At 38.9% G+C, this 23,399-nt stretch overlaps 2 protein-coding genes across 2 annotated transcripts in view; both read right to left on the minus strand.

Annotated features, from left to right (window-relative positions):
• LOC128364193 (uncharacterized) overlaps window positions 1–8,016 on the minus strand; it is a 39,909-nt gene extending 31,893 nt beyond the window's left edge. Inside the window, exons 1-5 of the mRNA XM_053324731.1 lie at window positions 7,957–8,016; window positions 7,519–7,699; window positions 6,552–6,626; window positions 6,413–6,461; window positions 5,045–5,101 (exon numbers count right to left, since the gene is read on the minus strand). Of these exons, the coding sequence (XP_053180706.1) occupies window positions 5,045–5,101; window positions 6,413–6,431 (76 nt within the window). The 5' untranslated portion in view covers window positions 6,432–6,461; window positions 6,552–6,626; window positions 7,519–7,699; window positions 7,957–8,016. The remainder of the gene's footprint in view (window positions 1–5,044; window positions 5,102–6,412; window positions 6,462–6,551; window positions 6,627–7,518; window positions 7,700–7,956) is intronic.
• The window catches only part of LOC128364600 (GTPase IMAP family member 8-like), a 185,905-nt gene that overhangs the window by 66,656 nt on the left and 95,850 nt on the right, over window positions 1–23,399 (minus strand). The gene's annotated exons all lie outside the window — the stretch shown is intronic.

A 23,399-nucleotide genomic window follows, 5' to 3' on the forward strand; every position in this document is an offset into this window, starting at 1 on the left:
CATTGTTCTGATGATAGAACAAGGTCACCCTTTCAAGAGATAATGTATTGTATATAATATGACAATTTCCTCTGCTCTGGGCTCGCTGTGCCATCTCACGCTTGAGACAGCAAGGAGTCCGTCTGCAGACGACTGAATAAACTAGAGAAAGACAACGAATGAGTTTGTGCTTCTTGATAAATAAATATTGCCAGAACAGTGTGAAATGTGTTTTATTTGCCATATATGTGGAAATAAACTCCCGACAACACTAACCAATGCTCTGTGATGTTGGGTGGTTGAAATGTTTGTGGAGGAAACAGGGTTGGGAGGGTTACTTTAAAAATGTATTCCGATGTTACTAGTTACCTGTTAATGTAATCAGTAAAGTAATCCAGGTACCATAATATTAAAGTAATGTAACTTGATTTCTTTCTGTTACTTTAGGATACTGCAATAGCAAATATGTAATAATAAAGACATAGGGCACATTTGGCGCAAAATGGGCACTCTCTATGCAAATAAAACCATCTAATTGACAAAGATCAGTGAAAATTGCCGCGAGCAGTTAGGGTGGAGATATTAGTGTTTCCCACAGAATTTTGAGAGAATATGGTTTTGAGGTCTCAGTCTGACCGTCTAGGAGGGAAGAAAAATGAGTACACTCTGACAGCAACATTAAGAGGTTATATCTAAAAAAGATGTTTGTGCTTTAGTAATTTAACTACTGGTATGAGTGATGATGACACCTCAAAACACAAGAAAGAAATTTCAGTTCATAATGTTCCAATCAAACAATCAAAAAAGACTAATTCCTATATTTCCGCTGTGAAACAAAGAAAGCAGAAGTGATTATCTATTCAACTAGTTAATTACTTATGAACATATAAAAAACTGTTTCAGTAAATATCTTTTCCCACAGTGTTTCCTCTAAACTAACTGTCTGCTAATCAATCAATAACTTCCAGATGTCTTAGAAGTGGATCAGGATCAGAGTTGATTTATTTTACAGATGGAAATAAAGAAGATCTCTCATTAAGACTTTTTAAACTGAACCAACTAAAGCAACATAAAGCTGCTTCAGCTATATGCAGCAGGTGTTTCACATTCAGAGGTTTGAGGCTGAGCTGCAGGGTTGAATGGAGGTGTGTGGGGAAGTTTATTAGTACTGTTGAACGTACATACACACACACACAGTAGCACACACAATCACACAGTAACACACACAGAGATCAGATTGGCATGCAGACAACACACTTGTCACTATGTGATAAACTATGTCAACGTTATCACTAACTCTGTCCTCCTTTCATTGTCCGGACCTTTAATACAGAACAGTGAGGAGGAATAAAGTAGTAGTATTCCTGCATTGAACAGACTCTCTGAGAGCAACGCGACGTGAACGGACAGAAAGCAGCAGCAGGCCAACAAGGCTGCTACTCTCCTCTGTCTCAGAGGGGCGGAGCTGAGTCCTCCGTGTAGTAGAGTCAGAGATGGTGAAAATTTTTCACAACTTACATTTTACAATATAATCCAGAGTCTGAATCTTTTGTCTGGATTCCAGACACTACCCAAAGCTCATGACCATAGGTGAGGGTAGGAACCAAGATCGACTGGTAAATCAAGAGCTTTGCCCTTTCGGCTCAGCTCTCTCTTCACCACGACGGATCTGTGCAGAGTCCACATTATTGCAGACACCGCACTGATCCGCCTGTCGATCTCCCGATCCATCCTTCCCTCACTCGTGAACAAGACCCCGAGGTACTTGAACTCCTCCACTTGGGGCAGGATCTCATCCCCGACCCGGAGAGTGCACTCCACCCTAGGGCTGGGCGATATGGCCTTTTACTAATATCCCGATATTTTTAAGCCATGTCACGATACACGATATATATCTCGATATTTTGGCTTAGCCTTGAATTAACACTTTGATGCATACAATCATGCCAGTATGATGATTCTACATTAAAACATTGTTTATACTACATTAATATATGCTGATTTTAAACATTCATGCCAAAAGCGTAAATCACAACTAAACAAATTCATCAAAACTGTATTTATTAAAGAGTTATTAAGCAGTGGCACAAACATGTCATTTCAAAACAAATAAAGTGTCTTTTATGCATGATGTAACTAATATGACACATCAAAATAACACTAAATTAAAGTGCACATTTTGTGCATAATGCCACTAGGATATAAAGGTAGAGCTGACTCTGCTACGTAGATTATATCAAGTGTGTCGATGATCTTTCTGAAACCGGGCTTTTAACCACACTCACTGGGGCCATGTCTTTCTCTGTGTGGTGGGTTACTGCAAACGTTATCTCCTTCTGTTTTTAACTATTTTAGTCGTATTGCTGTTCTGGAAAAAGAAGACACCAGACTCAGTTGCGTCAGTGCTGGTTGCTTCGGCACTTTCTTCAATATGTCACTGGCCGGAGATGTGCTCTTGCAGAGTTTCAAGCACAAATGGTGATATAACTTTGCTGTACTACCAGCTTCTGTGGTGACGTTTTTATGGCATACTTTACATATTACGGTTTGTTGTTCAACGTCCTCCCTCTTGTACCCAAACCACCGCCAGATGATGGATCCTGAATTGTTTTTTTGGGAATTAAATCTCCCTCCTCCACTTGTCCATATCACCTGCTGCTCCCGCGACCTGAGATCGCTGCTACTGCTGCTACATGCTACCGGGCATATGACGTTGCACGCACAACAGAATGTGATGTACGTAAGTAGGTGCGCTTGTTTTATCTCTCTGTGCGGAGAGATGAGAGAGTGAGAGAAACCTGTAGTTCAACGGGCCGCGACTAAAAACAAACTGCGTGTAAATTGAATGTATACTCGAATATTCACGATATAGTAATTTTCTACATCCCACAGAGAACAAGCCGCGATACATCGAGTATACTCGATATATCGCCCAGCCCTACTCCACCCTTTTCCGGTTGAGGACCATGGACTCGGATTTGGAGGTGCTGATTTTCATCCCGGCCGCTTCACACTCGGCTGCGAACCGATCCAGTGAGAGTTGGAGGTCACGGTCTGATGAAGCCAACAGGACCACATCATCCGCAAAAAGCAGTGACCCACTCCTGAGGTCACCAAACCGGACCCCCTCCACACCCTGGCTGCGCCTAGAAATCCTGTCTATAAAAATTATGAACAGGATCGGTGACAAAGGGCAGCCCTGATGGAGTCCAACCCTCACTGGAAACAAGTCCGACTTATTACCGGCGTTGCGGACCAAGCTCTGACACCAGTCATACAGGGAAGGGACGGCCCATATCAGGGGGTCCGGTACCCAGTATTCCCGGAGAACCCCCCACAGGAATCCCCGAGGGACACGGTCGAATGCCTTCTCCAAGTCCACAAAATACATGTGGACTGGTTGGGCCCCATGCACCCTCAAGGATCCTGCAGAGGGTGTAGAGCTGGTCCACAGTTCCACGGCCTGGACGAAAACCACACTGCTCCTCCTGAATCCGAGATTCGACTATCCGACGGACCCTCCTCTCCAGCACCCCCGAATAGACCTTACCAGGGAGGGTGAGGAGTGTGAGTCCCCTGTAGTTGGAACACACCCTCCGGTCCCCCTTCTTAAAAAGAGGAACCACCACCCCAGTCTGCCAATCCAGAGGCACTGCCCCCGATATCCATGCGATGCTGCAGAGTCGTGTCAACCATGACAGCCCCACAACATCCAGGGCCTTGAGAAACTCGGGGCGGATCTCATCCACCCCCGGGGCCCTCCCACCGAGGAGCTTTTTAACCACCTCGCCGACCCCCACCCCACGGATAGGAGAGCCCACACCCGGGTCCCCCAGGCCCTGCTTCCTTACCGGAAGGCATGTCGGTGGGATTGAGGAGGTCTTCGAAGTATTCCTTCCACCGATCCACAACGTACCGAGTCGTGGTGCACCGTCCCCACCGTACACAGTGTTGACGGCGCACTGCTTCCCCCTCCTGAGACGCCGGATGGTGGTCCAGAATCTCTTCAAAGCTGTCCGGAAGTCTTTTTCCATAGCCTCGCCGAACGGGCTTTTGCCTCAGCGACCGCCTTAGCTGCGGTCCGCTTGGTCTGCCGGTACCTGCCTGCGGCCTGCGGCCTCCGGAGTCCCACAGGCCAAAAACGCCCTATAGGACTCCTTCAGCTTGACGGCATGCCTCACCATTGGTGTCCACCAGCGGGTTCGGGGATTGCCGCCCCGACAGGCACTGACCACCTTGCGGCCACAGCTCCGGTCGGCCGCCTTAACAATGGAGGCACGGAACATGGCCCCGCCTCCCCCGGTACGTGGTCGAAGCTCTCCCAGAGGTGGGTTGAAACTCTCTTTGACAGAAGACTCTGCCAGACGTTCCCAGCAGACCCAGTTTGGGTCTGCCAGGTCTGACCGGCATCCTCCCCCACCATCAGACCCAACTCGCCACCAGGTGGTGATCAGTTGACAGCTCCGCCCCTCTCTTCACCCGAGTGTCCAAGACATGTGGCCGCAAGTCCGACGACACGACTACAAAGTCAATCATCGAATTGCGGCCTAGGGTGTCCTGGTGCCAAGTGCACATATGGACCCCCTTATGCTTGAACATGGTGTTCGTTATGGACAATCTGTGACGAGCACAGAAGTCCAATAACAGAACACCGCTCGGGTTCAGATCAGGGGGGGCGTTCCTCCCAGTCACACCCTTCCAGGTCTCACTGCCAACATGGGCGTTGAAAGTCCCCCAGCAGAACGAGGGAATCCCCAGAGGGAGCGCTTTCCAGCACCCCCTCCAAGGAGTCCAACAAGGCTGGATACTCTGAGCTGCTGTTTGGACCATAGGCACAAACAACAGTCAGGATCCGTGCCCCCACCCGAAGGCGGAGGGAGGCTACCCTCTCGTCTACCGGGGTAAACTCCAACATACAGGCACCAAGATTAATCTAAATCTAATCTAATCACCAATCTTAATTTAACCCCACATCTTTTCCTTCTTTTCATAAACATTATAATATTTCTTACTTCATTCATGAAATATAAAATGTTGTTGAAGAATTCTTATCAGTTCAACTTACAGGCAGGACGAATTATGTCAGGACTGCTGCTCCTCTGAGGCTTTAAATCATCATCATCTGTAAAAAAACAAAAACAAAACAAGAATCAGATCAATCATCAAACATTTATGTATCTAATATTCCTCTAGACTGATAAGTAATATACTGTACATATTCATATCTAAACTTCCAGGTTCAGACTGTGTTGTTGTGTAAACCTTTAGACTTAGGTCAGGTTCCAGTTTATTTTTAAAGCTTATTAAGAAATGTCTCTTCCTCTCTCTGACTGTTCCACTTTTACATTTAGTCACTTCATTAACCTTCAGAGAAATATTTGATTCTAAACAAGCTGTTTAAATTCATCTAATAAACATCAGAGGTGGACTGAAGTCTGATTCACATTCTAGCTAAATGTTAAAAGCTATAAATGTTTCTGTGTCTCTGAGGTATAGAAGTAAGCTTTACTCACTAACTGTCACAACATCAGATAAAAGATGAATGAATGTCATCTGACAGAGAAAATCAGCTGCAGAGATTTCAGTGATTATAAGATATAGTTATAATATTTATTATTAATGAGTTGTTACATTTATCTGATCCCTGATCAGTCCAGTTACTATTTTATTCTGGAAATTAATCATGTTGAGTGAAATCTCTGCAGCAAGACTACAACACAACTGCTCCACTTCCAGCATTCCTATAAATATCATCTAAGAAATGACTTTTAAAAAGTTACCAAGAGGCTGACAGTAGAGAGACTGTTAGACACACTGTATAAATATGAGATTTAAATTTTGCTTTAAGAAAGAAGATTCTCTTTATCACACCAGTAACTCTGAGGCCGGCTAAAATATCTTCTCCTTGTATTAACAGCGTTACAATGTTCAGTATCTTCAAAAAGTGTTTTTCTAAAAACAGCTGTTGTAAAGAGAGGAAGTCATCTGAGAGTCGGGCCATGTTAGTTTCTATCTGTTGAATCAGACGATGATCCAGCTGCTGCTCACTGTGTCTCTCACCAAGTTACAGTTTTTATAGATTATCATATTTAATGTTTTGTTTTATTAAAATGAGTCAAAACAGACAAGTTTCATTCAGGACTCACAGAACTGATCAGAGTTTCAAAGACACAATGTTTTATTAAGACTATATGCAGTATTACAGTAAAAGTACTGCAGTAATAGTGATGTAGTATGCAGTATTACAGTAATAGTACTGCAGTATTATAGTGATGTAGTATGCAGTATTACAGTAAAAGTACTGCAGTATTATAGTGATGTAGTATGTAGTATTACAGTAAAAGTACTGCAGTATTATAGTGATGTAGTATGCAGTATTACAGTAAAAGTACTGCAGTATTATGAGGTTATAATCAGATCTGACTGAACTCACCAGGTGTTGCCGTCGCCATAATGTGGTGTAAAACATGAGACTGGTTGATCTGGAGGAGAGAAGAAGAAATAAACAGAGTGCAGCTGCAGTAATGAGCTCATTAAAAAGTGTTAAGGTGACACAAACAGTGGATACTTACTGGTGTCAGTGTTTCTGCTCTGTGTCCTCTTTGAGGAGTCCTGCTGAAGACAAAGAGTCTCTGTCACCAACTTTCCTGAAACAACATCAGATAAAAACATCAAGAGACAGTTTGGGAAAGCTTTGCTCACACTGATTAAACCACTGATTCAAAACTGTCATGTTTCATAGTTTGAATGATTTCATTTGTTCACTCTTTAAAATCTAAAAACTGCAACTGAGAGACAGACATCTTATTTCTTTTTCTTTCTTAATTTTTTTTTTTTTTTTTACAGGCAAATGTTCAATAAAGGAAAAACACTAAGTCAGAGAACCCAAACATTGAGTTTGAGACCATCACTGTGAGGATATTGTGTCTGGTCCTCACTACTTCAAAGGAAAACATTTCTCAAAGACTATCGACACTTCACCACACATTTGCATTTTTGGTCTTCCAGAAGAGTATACCCAATACTCTACTAAAGAATTGGAAGTAATAGCTTTTACCTCTGTGATTGCTAAACGCCACCTCCTATCCACAACAGCTCCTTCCAGCACACAGTGGATTAAGGAGGTTAATGCCTTTTTGAAAGTAGAGAAAATTAAATATTCAACAAGGGGAAACTTGAACAAATTCTACGATAATTGGCAACCATTCATGGATTTTTTTGTGACAATGTAACCCCCCCCCCCCCCCCTGTTTTCTTTTCTTGTACTATTATTTATTTACAAACATGTCTAATGCTGACACCAATGTGCCCTGATATATGGAAGTGCCTTTGTTATTTTTGTGTACACATCAATAAAAAAAATATGAAACATATCACTGATGGCTAAAAGGAAGAGCTTAGTGGTGTAGATCCAGAGATGGCAATAGTCACATTCCGTACTTGAGTAGAAGTACTGATTCATCTCCTTTACTCAAGTAAAAGCAAGAAAGTACAGGCTCTGAAATGTATTTAGGTACAAAAGTAAAAATTATTGTTTACCATCAATTATTCACACTACTTCTTTTGATAACTGTGCTTTCTGTAAACAGTGAACAGTGCTCAGCATGTGTTGGTCATATTCCCACAGCTACACTGTTGGACTTTGAATCCAGTAGCAGATTTCGATGTGGGCAGCCACCCAAGTGGTCATCTTATCAGGGGACATGAAGTGGCGCACACACTAAAAGACAAAAAAAGATGTTTTTTATCACTTATTTACACGTTATGTCTACTTTTTATAAAGTCACTGAGGTCGAAAGTAACAAGTCTGTTTTGACAATGTGAGGAAAAGAAAGTTCAGATATTTGTGTTTAAATGTAGGGAGGAAAAGTAAAAAGTCATCAGAAAAATAAAATACAGATACATGCAAAATCTACTTAAGTACAATAACCAAGTACAAAATGATAAAACATGAACTTGAGTGTGTGTCTGTCTTACCTGAGCAGAGTGATCAGTGTCGTAGTGGAATTGATACAGACAGTAGTGACTGATTCCTAACCCTAATCCTGAGGACACACTGATCTGCACCTATCAGAGTCCATAGTACACTATAAACCCAAAAGTTCTTTCTATGCAAACAGTTTGAGTAAATACAACTTTAACCCTTTATTGCATGGTGTTGCCATATGGCAAAAATTACTTTATCTCAATTTTACTAAAAGGCATTAATATAAAATTCATATTTTACTGTTTTATTATGAAAGGGTAGGTCTTTTAGTTTGATATAACAAATGATTGATCACATCACACTAGCAGGATATGCTGTTTGCGCCCTCTTTATCCATGGTCATGGGCTCTGAGAATCATGATTTGAGGGTGTCCAAAGTTGGCTAATTGATCAATATTTAGGCAAAATACCTTCAAGAAAAAAAATTAAATACTTTCTGGGACAAGTTAGCTATGAATTTTCATCATTAGAACCAATTTAGATCTGATAAGTTTTTTGTAAAATTGTATAATTACTTTGTTGCCATGGCAACATTATGTGAATATAGATGTGATTTGTGTGCATTCAACCAATTGAACTGTAATTGACTCACATAGGACTAGACTACTCTGAGACTAAGTTTACGACGTTTGATTACATTTATAAGTAAAATAATAACATTTTCATCTATAGTTTGTAATTTCAGACATTTTGTAACTGTAATGTATTATTTGCTTTATAAATGACACCAATTGAAATCATAGTTTTACCAGATGGAACTCTAATATCTCACCCTAATTATATGTTGGTCTACTTTTGTGCACATTTGTCGTCAAAGGGCCTAAAATATTTTCTTCTTAGAAGATAATTTATCTTAGATGCTTTACAAGTGGCAAATACACTGTGACATATACCCCAGATAGTATAAAAATTGGACCTGTAATCAGTATGTTGTGCTATATTTGACAATATAGTCAGTTTACATAGCTGCCTTCATCCTAGCTAGAACATGCAAGTCAGGGCAAAGTTAGGTTTTCTACCTGAGGAGAGTGAGGATGAGCTCGTGGGCACTGATGAGGAGAACCATGTTGTCTGAACCTAGATGAGAGCAGTTATTTCAAGTCTGCCCTGTTCCTGTTCCTGTTCCTGAGTATATGAAGAGTGTATGAGACATTGAGTCATTGAGTGTACTCATTTGTGTAAGTTGAACAAACTTAAACTATCAAGTTTTACCTCAGGCCACAGTGCTGCCCTGTTGTGATTGGCTCAAAACTCAAGACAAGCCTGTGCTTGTCCGTTGGAGGTTACTGAGAAAGTTGCGCCATTTTCTAATTTTCACTGAGCAATTTAAGGTCTTTGCACTTTGCATGCTCCTCGGACAATACATTTTCTGCCTGCATTTTTCTGTTTTTTCACAAGTTTGGACACTTTTAAAGGACATTTCTGCCTGAATGAGGTGAGTTGTTTTCTCTATTAAAGTACTACTAATTTATAAACTGGAACTTTTTGTTTATATAACATTATCTAAAATTAAAACCACTGTGAATTATAAAAATCATAATATTTGTGAAGACCATACAGCCGATTGTAGACAAAAATAACCTGAATATCCTCTTTTTGTCTTGTTTCTCTCACTATAGGCTCTTAATGAGGGAGACTCTGTGGTCTTTCCAGTGGGAATCCTTTGCTATGAGGACACCAGCGCTGCAATCCCAGTAAACCCAGCAAGCCCAGCATCCTAGAGGGCAGCCTTGTAATGGAAGCACTCACCAACCAACCTCAAGCAACGTGCGTATTGTTTGGCTTTACCTACAGTATACGCACTCCACCTTCAGTACCCAAGGTGCTTGAAAAACACTTTCACCTTCATTCAGTAGGTAATGATAAATCAGGGTCGAAGTGAGCTACCTGCAAAGGTTCAAAAGCTGAAGAATGATCTTGCAGTGTAAGACACATTATACAGTGTCAGTATCAATCAAAATATAGACTTGGCACAAAAAAAATACTTTCTTACCTGAAAATATTTGCTGTAAAATCTGCACATGCAAGGTCAGAGAGGAAGTGGTTATACATGAAATTGATCACTCAGACTCTTATGTCTTCCCTTATTGGTGAAAGTGAGAACTGTTACAACCGTCCTCAGTCTTCCTACATCCCTGTAAATCCTTCCAAACAGTGTTTTATCTTCTCCACAGACAGACTTTGGTTGAATTTCTGTTTCAGTTACTTATTTGAAAATGGAAACAGGTTTGGGGAAAACAGGTGGAACAGAAATAATGCATTTTTTATCCTCTTATCAAACAAGTTGAACACAGCTTGGATGCAGAGTAAAGGCCAACTTACACCTGGAGGCAGCAAAGTACTTATTCTGCCAGAAAATAGAGTTCATGAGTTGAGTTGGTGGTCCTTCAATGTGGACCAGGACTCATTTAGTTTGCACTGTAAAATCAATGTGCTCACAAGCGGTCCAGATCATGTGGTTCAGACCACATTGGTGGAGGTGGTATTGAGTATTCATTTGTTCTGTATTTATTATCTTTTTGCATTGTATTTGATGTACTATCTTTTGTATTGCTGTATGTGTTTTGATGGTTGTATTTGTTTTCAATGGCTGCAGCAGGGAGAGTTAGCCCAGGACAAATGTCCCACCTGTTGGGACAATAATCCAACCTGAACCACATTAAAGTATTTCACACTCTCAGTAATACAAGCATCAACAGAACATGAGATGAAAACAGTCTATTAGAGTCAGATACAATCAGATCTGCAGTAGAGAAGCTGGAAAACAGACTTTACCTCACTCGTTGATGTTAGAGCTCCACCTGCTGGACACAACAGTGTAAAACACACAGAGAGGTTCAGTGGATCATAAAGGATCCCTTGTGACGGCCCTAGACCTTAACAGGAACTGTGTTGGTCTTCCTCTGCTTCCCATTTTTCTGCCTTTGCTTCCCTCTTTCCAGATTTCCTGGATGGTCTGGCTCCTCCCACATCATTATGGGATTGCTGTCACCTGTTTGGAGCCTTTATAAACTGAGTGACTCCAGGATGGATTCCTCTCTCTCCCTCCTGGAGGTCTGGTGCATTTCAGACCCAACACTGACTCACTGTTTCCATGATGGAGGAAACTAAATAATGCAACAGTTCAGCTCTCACTATCTTGTAGTCTTTATTAGTAAATGTTTCAACAAATGTGTAAGTTAAACTAAAATATTCCACTTCAAGAATATGTTGGTTTAAATTTGAAATAAAAATGTATCTCACTCTTCCTCACAGAGACAAGTTTTGGTTCATACTTAGAACAGCATCAGCAACATCTACAGCAGTTCAATAATATTTCACTTTCACTGATAAGTTATAAAAATGTATTTAAAAAATAAGTATATATTGATATAAGTTAACAAAAAACTTCATAGCAGAGTAAAAAGACTTTTCCATGTTAGAAGATGGCATCTAATGGAGGAAATCTATTTTATTTATTTAGAGTTATTGTTTTAGTTTTGTTTCTATTTGTAATTAAAAAGCAGAAATGTAAATAATTATATTTTACAGATGTTATGTTTGAGTAACATTTCTCTGAATTAATTATTAGATGTTTAGTAGGGCTGGGCGATATGGACAAAATCAAGTATCACGATATATTTGACCAAATACCTCGATATCGATATTACAATGATATTGTAGAGATGACTCTTGGTGCTATTTACACGATGAAATGTTTGATAAATAATCATCAGTAATGTGGATATAATGACAAAGTGGGTAAAAGATAAATAACAGAACAGTCTGGTAAGGTCAACACTGATGACATATCACGATATTAGGATATCCTAAATCTAAGACGATATCTAGTCTCATATCACGATATCGATATAATATCAATATATTGCCCAGCTCTAGTTTTTAGGTATTTTAAAGCTACTGTACATGTTCAAAAGTAGTTTTTTTATGATCCATCTTTAATTAGCATCATAAACTACTGATATCTGACTAAATTGTCCTCTAACAGAAAGGACTCAAATGATGTCAGCAGTTACTTTGACATTTTATTTTGAAATCAAATTCAACACCTGTGTAAGCACATGGCTTTGGTCTCAATATCTGAAATGTAATTCTTAAAGTAAATATTAATTTTAATGAATTCTTATGAATCATCAATGTTTTCTAGGGTTACACCATGAGACATATTAACTGAGCAAACCTGACTAAATCTAAAAAACATCAGTTTATGAGTAATTGTTAAGAGCTTCTAACTTTGTCAGGCAGCAGTTGTGATCATCAGGATCTTTCTCTGTAAAACCACTTCCTGTTATATCACCTTCTTCACAAGTTTAACAAAACAGCTTTTTAAATGGTGGTTACACTTTGAGACACTTCATGTGGTTCCTGATCTCCATGATTCTCCAGATTAAATGTAATATTTAGAACAATAGTATTCCATTAGCTTTATTTAATATAAAAGTTATAATGTAAGATCATGCCACACTAGTTGATATGGTGTTAGGTAGGAAGGAAGGAAGGAAGGAAGGAAGGAAGGAAGGAAGGAAGGAAGGATGGATGTAAGATCATGCCAAACTAGTTGATATGGTGTTTTATTGACTATTTACTGTTTTTAAGCAACGTTCAATTATTTGGTACAAAGTTTTTATGGTTACGCCACTTAGACATTTTTACCATAATCCTCTAATATATTCTCCTTCCTTCCTTCCTTTCTTCCTTCCTCCCTTCCTCCCTCCCTTCCTTCCTTCCTACCTCCCTCCCTCCCTTCTTTCTTTCTTTCTTTCTTTCCTTCCTTCCTTCCTTCCTTCCTTCCTTCATTCATTCCTTCATTCATTCCTTCCTTTATTCCTTCCTTACTTCCAAAGTTTTTAAGGTTACACCACTTAGACATTTTTGCCATAATCCTCTAATATATTCTCCTTCCTTTCTTCCTTCCTTCCTTCTTTCCTTCCTTCCTTCATTCTTTCCTTCCTTCCTTCATTCATTCCTTCCTTCCTTCATTCATTCCTTCCTTTATTCCTTCCTTACTTCCAAAGTTTTTATGGTTACACCACTTAGACATTTTTACCATAACCCTCTAATATATTCTCTCTAAATGGATTAAATAACCTTTTAAGTCTTTGATTCATTTTAGATGGAATATCACAGAATTGTACAGTTTAATTAAAAATATAAAATCTTTCTCTTTTATTGTGTTTGAAATAAATGAAATTATCCTCATACAGTGTAACAATGGGATTGATTTCCCTCAATAGTCCTCAAAGTCCTGCTCATCAATTCAATGAAAGTATGAATTAAATGTTTGTTAGAATGATCTGATCTTAAATCTTCAATACTCTTTGTTTCTGATTTCCCTCATTGTGGGTTCTTAAAGGTCTTTGGAGGTTTTAGTTTGTGAAGCAAGACTCAGGATCAGTCACTAACCAACAGTTCAGCAGCTCACAGGTTTTCGTTCTCACTGATGAATCTTCGTCCTTAAATAAAACCTCCAGCTGCTCCACAAAACCTGCAGCAACACAAGAAGAGTATGTCAAGTCACATTTATTCACAAAGCACATTTAAACCAAACAGTTTAAACAAAACTAAATAAATAGATGAGTAAACTGTGATTTACATCATTAAAAGCAGGAACTCCTTTATAGAGTCACTTTAAGTCCACTTCAGTTTGAATAGTAAAATATTATTAATTTTGTTAATTACTTTTACTGTAACACTTTAACCACATCACTCATAATACTGTAGTATTTTTACTGCAGTAGGATTTTTCATGCAGGACTTGTAATGTAGTATTTGTACATATCTGTATTGGTACTTTTACTGCATTAAAGTATCTGAGTACTTCCCCCTGTGTATATTTGCTTCATGCCAGCTGTCTCACCTCCAGTCACAGCCTGGTAGAGCTTCTCCGGGTCGTGCATCAGGTCGCAGAGTGAAGCCAGAGCTCGCTGCTTCCTGTCGGCCTCCAGCTGCTGCAGCTCCCCGAACAGCTGCGGCACCGCGCGCCGCCCGAAGGCCACCGGAGCCCGGCTCGGATCTATGAGCACACCGGCCATCCGGAGCACCTGTGTGGAGCTTAGAAGCAGGTTCAACCCCGGTCACTCAGAAGCTAACCGGGATAATTAATGGAGTCAGCCGAAACGCTGGGCGGCCGTTGCTAGGTAACCGCATGTAAACAACAGGGCATGGTGATGCTGCGTTCATGGCCTCTGTCACAGTCTGGAAATCTGTGGTTCAACTGTGGAAATTACTGTGGCCGGGAAATGCAAAACAACAATACAAAATGTGAAACACTTTCACAAAGTTTGAGACAAATTTACATTTTGGAAAACATTTTTAAATATCATACAACAAAATTACATTAGCAAAACACTTTAACAAGTCCCGAAACACTGAAACAAAAACCGGGGAAGGAAAATATCAAATACCAGACGTGACGTGGAAGTGATAAAGTGAGCGGTGACAGTCTGTACACTAGTATGTTTACTCAGCTGTTTAATAAACCACACATATATACGTATACATGTCTATGAACTAAGCTAGCTGCTACTGTCATGCTGTGAACAACACTGAACTGACTCTTCTTCTCTCGACATTTTCACAACTAATCTCTCACTGACTCTACAGCACCACCTGGTGGCGGAATTTATACAACGCTTTAACTCGTGAATGAATCAACTGCAATGCAAATTAAACCAAATGAAATAAATTACACACACAAAATACAAACTTAGAAGTTTTTAGTTAACATACGTAAAGACAGAGATCACAGTAGGTTTTATTTTACCCTGTTGAAGAAAACATACATTACATAACAAAACAAATGCATTTCTCATAAACTCCTGGGGCTGCTGACAACACTTAATGTTGAACACAGAAACTGTGCTTTTCTAAGATAAACTTGTGGGGTTTTGTGAGTAATTTAATTCATTTAATGAATTAATTTGCATTGCAGTTGGTTTATTCATGAGTTAAGTCTTGTATAAATTCCGCCACCAGGTGGTGCTGTAGAGTCAGTAAGAAATGAGTTGTGAAAGCTTCAGGTTCAGCTGTGATAGACTGACACCTGCTGGTCACAACATGCAGCTGCACCGGCTCTGTGTCTACCTCTGTAGCCGCTTACTGACGGAGCAACTCTGTCCCTGTTCAGTGTCCGGACCTTTAACACAGAACAGTGAGGAGGAATAAAGTAGAAACCGGAGAGCAGCGACGAGAAATGACGGCAGACTATAACAGAGGTTAAATCGCCCCTGCTGTGTCCTCTCTGTTACATCCTTATGTGAGCCTATATTATATTATATTATATTATATTATATTATATTATATTATATTATATTATATTATATTATATTATATCATATTATATTATATTAATGTTACCCTAACAAATAAAATCACAGAAAGATATGAATATATTCAAATACTAACAAACCAGCAACACGTAGTGAAGCTTTAGTTGATGTTAGAGCTCCACCTGCTGGACACAACAGTGTAAACACACACAGGTGATGTTCAGAGCATTTTAATAATGTGACTGTGGACAAAATAACAGGAACCCAGTATAACAGGAATAACAGTAATAATCTGTATGAGCTTTATGAAGTGTGTAATGTTTCATGATCCTGTCAGAAGTGTCTGATGTTCATGTTGGAGGCTGTAGTTTGTTCAGTGTCTTTCAGTCAGTGTTAGTTAGTGAAGGTACTGTGATTACTTACTGACAGCTCTGCTCACACACCTGTCCTCATTTCTGACAAGTTTCCTCCTGGCACATGACAAAAAACAGAGATTGAGACTAAATGCAGAAACAGTTCTGACGATCATGTTTCCAAATATTAACACATTTTTTTTATAATTAATTAATAACACAATATAATAATTATAATGTATTTTATAATAATTAATGCACACATAATTAATAACATAATTAAAAGAGAAGTTTACATTTTTAGTATAAATGTTATTTATTCATATTTGTCAGGATTTATTTTTTGAACACTGTGTAAGTATAGCAGGAAAATCAGGAGTTACTTGGATGATATGATGAATGAACTAGAGAAATAAATGTAGAGGTGAATGAAGAGGAGAGCCAGATAAAACAAACTTCCTTCCACAGTGTCTCCTGTGCAGGTAGAAACAAACCTGTCAGCTCTGTTCTGCTTCATCAGTTTATCTGTGTGAAGAGTCTGTTTGACTTCAGCATTAAACATCAGTCCACACTGAACTACAGAGAAAACTCTTTATTCATCTTTCTGCAACAATTAACAAACACAACAAAGATCAAATACACAAAAGATTATCTGAGATTAACATGAGTTATGTCTTAATGTTTGTTAAGAATACATTTTTAATTGACAAGCAACAAAAAGCAAAGTGTTAATTGTGTATAATGATATTTTTCATAATTTCAATTTATCTGACGATCAGTTTAAATGATATTCATACTTGTTTAATATTTGCTGTGATATTTTTGATTTCAATGAAGGAAAAGTGAATAAAACACAATAATGCAATAATTGGTAATACACGGTACAGAAGAAAACAATATAACACAACATGTATATTTAGTACAGGTGAAAAAGTTCCAGGTTCCAGTTCATAAAAAAACCTCAACATATTTGGTTTCAATATTTGATTCTGATTTTTACACAAACTGAAACAAAGATCCTGAATGGTGCAGATTCAGCAGTTATCAGTGATTCAGACCTGCAGCAGTTTTAAACAGAATATTTTACAAAGTTGTTTAGATATTAAAAGTCTGATGTATCACAGACTAAAATCAACAATTTGTCATTTGAAAAAAACAAAAACAAAATTCAAATATATCAGAAGGATCAGAATTACTGAATAATATTGACTAACCATTTACCAATGGGGAAATTGTGAAATATGTCTTTGACTAAAAAGAGAACTGAGAATAGAGAGGAATTTCACTCTTCCAGCAACTGAGATGTGGGTGTGTGAGGATTAGATGGAAAGAGATGTCGTCGAAATTTGAATCTTTCCTTTTTTATTTCAGGTTGGGTGATGCATCTCAGCTATGATATACTGCACCAGGAAGATTCATCCACAAGTGTCTGTATCAAGTCACTTCTTTGTTCTTCATGTTTTTTCTGCAGATTTTCTTTTTCACCTTCATTTTTCTCCTTTGCCATTTCCTTTTCCTGTGTTTCCAGTAAATTGCGGATGCTTCTCAGATGCCGCATGTTCAACCTGTTCACCAAGTCACTGATTTCCTCTTTATGTTTTTCCCTCTGCTGTTTTTCATTGTTGGCTTTTAGTGCCTTTAACAGATCATACTGCTCCTCTTTGTCTTTCAGTTCTTCCTCATGTTCTTTCTTCTGAGCTTCAAATTTCTTCCTGTGTTTCTCTTTGAATTCATTGAACTCTTCAGCTTTCTCTCTGGCTTCATCTTCATATTTCTTCTTTATATTCTGCACTTTTTTCTTATACTCTTCCTCTAATTCTTTTCTCTCTTTCTCCTCTTGTTCTCTTCTGATCGGATCTTCTTCTCTTCTTTTCTTTTCATATTCTTCTTTTTCCTTCTTATATTCCTCTTGGAGCTTTTTTATTCTTCTCTGTTCCTCTTGTCGTCTCTGTTCATCTTCTTGATTTTGTTTCTCCCACATTTCTTTTTGTTTCTTCTCCCAGTTCTCTCGTTCTTTTCTCATCTCTGCTCTGCTCTCCATCAGCTTTTTATCAATCATTTCTTTTTCCTCTGATTCCAACTTCATCTTTTTCTCCAAATCTGCAAGTTTTTGTTTCCACTCCTGTCGCTCAGTTTCTTCCTGTTCTCTCCTCTTTTTGTCTTCTTCTTCTCTCTCTTTCTGTTCTTTCTTTCTCTTTTCTTGCTCGTTCTTAATCTTTTCCTTCATTTCTTGTTCATGTTCTTCTTGGACCCTTTTTATTCTTCTCTGTTCCTCCTGTTCTCGCCTTTTCTTTTCTTCTTCTTCTCTCTTTTCCTGTTCTTTCTTTCTCTGTTCATCTTCTTGATTTCGTTTCTCCCACATTTCTTTTTGTTTCTTCTCCCAGTCCTCTCGTTCTTTTCTCATCTCTTCTCTGCTCTGTTCCAGCTCTTTATTAATCGTTTGTTTTTCCTCTGATTCTGTTTTTATCTTTTCCTCCAAAGCTTCAAGTTTTTGCTTCCACTCCTGTCGCTCAGTTTCTTCCTGCCTTTTCCTCTTCTTGTCTTCTTCTTCTCTCGCCTCTTGTTCTTTCTTTGTCTTTTCTTGCTCTTTCTTAAGCTTGCCCTTCATTTCCTGTTCTTGTTCTTCTTGGACCCTTTTTATTCTTCTCTGTTCCTCCTGTTCTCGCCTTTTCTTTTCTTCTTCTTCTCTCTTTTCCTGTTCTTTCTTTCTCTGTTCATCTTCTTGCTTTCGTTTCTCCCACATTTCTTTTTGTTTCTTCTCCCAGTCCTCTCGTTCTTTTCTCATCTCTTCTCTGCTCTCCTCCAGCTTTTTATTGATGAATTCTTTTTCTTCTGATTTTGATTTTATCTTTTTCTCTAAAGCTGCAAGTTCCTGTTTCCACTTCTGTTGCTGAATTTCTTCCTGCCTTTTCCTCTTCTTGTCTTCTTCTTCTCTCTTTTCCTGTTCTTTCTTTCTCTGTTTTTGCTCTTTCTGAGTTTTTTCCTGAAGTTGTTTCTCTCTCAGTTTTCTCTCCTGTTCAATCTCTGCTCTCTGTGTTTCTATTCGTTTTTTAATTTCCTTCATTTCTTCTTCATGTTTTCTTTCAAGTTCCTCCCTCTCTTTCTTCATCTCTTCTTCCTTCTCCTTCAGGATCTTCTCCATTTCTTCCTTTATTGCTGCCTCGGCTTCTTGCAGCAACTCATTGGTGAAGCAGCTGCCGCCATTTTCCTTCACCATGGAGTCAATCTTGTTTATCAGTTCACTGACTTGTGTGTGGTTTTGTTTATCATAGTTTTTAAACACATGGTATCTTCCTCCACAGTCAGCAATCAGCTTCTTAAAGTAATCATCACATTCCTTCTGTATGTATTCTTCAATGGACTGCTCATCTTGTTCCAGTGCATCTCCTCTTGTGAAAAGAATGATGGTGAACATTTCCGAATTCTTCCCAAAGGCTTCCTTGATGAGTTTTAATGTCTCCTTCTCTTCTGGTGTGAGCCGACCAATCTGTAACACCAACAGGAAGACATGTGGTCCTGGAGCCAGAAGACTGATGCATTTCACCATCTCCTCATTAACCTGTTCATGTGACAAAGTGGAGTCAAACAGACCAAGAGTGTCGACCACGGCGACACAACGACCGTCCACTTCACTCTGTGCTTTCTGACACTGTTTGGTGACTGATGTTTGACTTGATTTGGCTTCAAACTCTTTTCTTCCCAGAATGGTGTTTGCTGAAGAGCTCTTTCCACTGCCAGTCTTCCCTATCAGAACAATCCTGAGACACTCTGAGCTCTGAGTGATTTTGTTCTTGTTTTTCAGCCTCTCAAGTTCAGTTTGTTGTTGTATGACTTTATCCATCTGGGCATGAGCAAAGGTCTCTGTTGTATAGTAACATGGTTTATTTTCAGACTGTCTCATCTTCTCCACAGTATCCAACACCTCAGAGATCTGCTGCTTGTTTTTGATGTTGAGAACAACATATCTTCCTCCACAGCTCTGACAGAGCTCCTGGATGTCTCTGTTCTTTCTGATAAAGTCATCAACAGCTGGAGCTGTAGGATCTGACTCCACAGTGAACAGAATCATGGTGAAGTCATTGACTCGAGAGCTGAATGTGTTCTGGATGGTCTTTAACGCTCCCTTGTCTTCATCAGTGAGGGGATCCACAGGTAGGACCAGGATGAAGGCATGGACACCCTCAGGATCACAGAGGGAGATACACCTGAATGATTCCTTCATCACTGCCTCCTGAGGTTTTCCATACAAGGCAGGCAGCTCCACCAGAGAAACCCAACGTCCACACACCTCTCCCTGATGTTTAACACACTCTGATGAGCTGGAGACTGAATGAAGCTCTGTCTGACCTAAAATGGCCTTGGCTGCTGAAGTCTTCTCTGCTCCTCTCCTCCCACACAGAACCAGGTTTAAAGACTTTAGTCTTCTGGTCTCTTCAGTGAAGGTGAGGAAGGTTTCTCTGTTTTGTTTAACAATGTTCTCAATCTTCTCCATTAACTGTCCGTGGTCACCTTCAAACATGTACTGTCTTCCTCCACAGTCTTTAATCAGCTGATTCACAGTGAAACTTGTTTCTTTCTCCTTGTGTGTCATGATGACCATGGAGTGTTTAAAAGCATCTCGACCAAACACACTCAGGATGAACTTCAGTCTTTCTTTGTCATTTTCACTGAACTCAGAAGGTTTCACTATCAGCAGCAGAACATTTGGTCCAGGGAAGCACAGATTCATGCACCTCCTCACTTCTTCTCTCACTGTCTGCTCAGACTGACTGAAGATATCTGAAGTTTTTACTACAGTCAATGGTTTTCCTCTCCACTCTCCACAGGTGGCCACACAGGAGGGTTTTTTTTGGCTATGAAATTCTTCTTTCCCAGTAATGAAGTTACCTAGTTTTATCTTTTTGTCTTCACTTTTCCCCACCAGCACAATCCTCAGTGCAGAGACTGAAAAACAACAAGGAGAAAAATCACATGATCACAGTTCAGAGTTGGTGACAACAGTCGACTTAAATTCAGTCTCTAAGACACAGCAGATATTTAATCATGATGAAAAAACAGCCTTATAGACAAATCTGAGATCTCGATCTAGAAAAATCTAAGTTACTGGAGGAAGTAAACAAGTCATCATCACTGTGGTGGTAAATGCCACATATATCACTGTAATGTATTTCTTTGTGATCGATCATAGATGAGTTTATTTAATTTAATTTGATTTAATTCTGTTGTGATATTCCCATTTTTTGTCACTTGCTGATGTCACTGTTTGTCTCTTTGGTTATTCTTATATTCACAAAAGAAAAATAGAAACAATTCAAATATCGTATAATATACAAATACAATACAATGAAATTGAATTTGTATGAAATGATGAATTGAAGTTTTAATGAGCGACTTAAGTGCATTTCACAGTCTGTGAAGGTCAGACAGAAACTACATTCATGTTATTTTTTTAACTGTTACACTTAATTTACAGTTTTAAAGCTGAACTCATGATGAACTCAAACATCTGTACGTTCACTGTCAGTGTTAATGTGTTCAGATTCAATCTTCTAAAGGAGAAACTGATCATTGAGAGCTGGTAGGAGCAGGACTCCTGTCTGTAATAGAATCTGCTCCTTTTTTCCTCCAGATGTGAGCTGTGTAGTTTCTGTTAATAATCATATAGTCAGTTTTAAAAGTTGAAATATTTGGATACTTGAAACTGACTTTCAAATGCTACACTTCCACACCTGTCCTTGTTTATTCATGTATTAACTATAAACTCTGGAGCTACACCAGTAAATAAGCACCTACATTTTCTGTCAATTAAAGCATTTTGATGGAATTAAAGATGAAGTCTTAGCCTCCAACATCCCAGTCTTGGTAATATACTGTATATTTACTCTAAGCTGGTGATTAAGAGACACTGAGGCTTCAAATGAGCTGCATGAGTTGAACCTTTACCAAACAGACACTGATGTCATAACTCTCATCACAGTAAAAACAGAACATTATCTGTAAAATATTTTATATCCATCAGCTTCCAGACAAACTAATATTTAGCTTTAATTCCTGACAGAAATCTGAGGAAACGTGTTTAAAAAAGAAATATCCGACACTATCAAGTGTTTAGTTTCTCAAGTGACTCATTTAATCTCACATACAAAGTAATAACTACTCAAAATGTGAAATGTATTATTGATTATGCTGATTATATTTTTAAGTTATAAAAGCAGCAAGAGATGTGACAGTAAACTCAGTAAAAAGATCTCTCCAATCTCTCTTTTTCCATCCTTAAACAACTTTTGTGAGAAACAGTACAAGTTCAACCCGTTTATTTTAGGAACATCTCCAGCTGGAGGACAAAGCTCAGCTGTTACACTAACAAGGAGAATTTGAGATTTAATCAAATGGATGCAGTCGATCCAATTTCAAATAAAACATTATAATAAGAAGACATTATTAGGTCTGAATGTAATCTACTTACACTGGTTGTCTGTACATTCAGGTGGTGATGGAGTGTCTGATGTTTGAGGCCAGAACCCTGAGAAAAGACAAAAACATCAATTACAGAGCATCAACTTCATCTTATAGATGTCTAATACACATGATAATTAGTAAGTTTACTCACAGCTGAAGGTGTCTTTCGCTGGATTCCAGAGATATTTCCACCCTGTAAAAAATAAATGTAAACCAAAATAACTTATTGTTCAAACTTCATCACAGATTATTTGCATTCATCACAGTAAAAACATTCCTGAACTCACCAACAGCTTTTACAGTATCTAAGTTGATCCTGCGTGTTTCCTCTTGTTTCAGGCTTCCATGTTTACTTGGTAAAACAGATGCTGCTTTCTCAGCTACTTCACAGCTCACATGATCTCCATCATTTTCATTCACAATTAGATCCATGATCTCTAACAGCTCTGGACGTTCAAGGTTCTTCTGCCAAAATAACTTGGATCTACATTTTCTGATCATGTCTCCTAACTGTGGATGTTCCTCATTTGTCTCCATCAAACCTGAACTCTCTCTTTGTGTTGATATCAGAATCACTGAATGATCAAATGATCGATCACTGAAGAGTTCAAGGATTGATTGTATTCTCTTCCTGTGATGCTCAGTGAAGTCTTCAGGCTGTAGAACCAGCAGGAACACATGAGGTCCAGGATCAGAGAGTCTCACACAGGTTTCTACATGTTCTGTCAGTTTGTCTTCAGAGATGTTCGGATGCAGCAGATCTGGGGTGTTGATGAGAACTATTTTCTTCTCCTGAATCAGCTCACTGACTTTCAGACAGCGATCTGGTTCTTCCTCAGTGTTGAACTCAGTCTTTCCCAGTATGAAGTTCCCAACTGAACTCCTCTCAGACCAGCTGTTCCCCAGCAGAACAACCCTCAGCTCAGAAACTGAAATGAAAAGTGATTTAAATCTTTTTATTTTAGTAATATCTTCTCTCAGTCTTTTAAATATGGTATTTGGTTTCTTAAATAATTTACCCGACCCCCATGAAACACTTAATTCAATTTTGATAAACACTGAAACAATTCTGTTCAGTCAGACTCACTCTGAGGAGGCAGATATCCAACACTGCTTCTGTGCTCCCTGGATGGTAAATCATCTCTGACTGTAATGATACAGGAATATACAAATGAAATCTTTATTTTATTCACATCAATTCTCTAATGGGTCTGCTGGGGGTACTAACAAACAAATCATTCAAAAATGCAGTGATTACAGTTGTCTTCTGGTCTGAACGATATTTTCATCAAGATTACATATTCTACAAAACCAACTAAACTCTAATCATGCCTTTAACATAGAAAGACCTGG

Source organism: Scomber japonicus, chromosome 9, assembly GCF_027409825.1.
Source record: "Scomber japonicus isolate fScoJap1 chromosome 9, fScoJap1.pri, whole genome shotgun sequence".
NCBI classification, from domain to species: domain Eukaryota; kingdom Metazoa; phylum Chordata; class Actinopteri; order Scombriformes; family Scombridae; genus Scomber; species Scomber japonicus.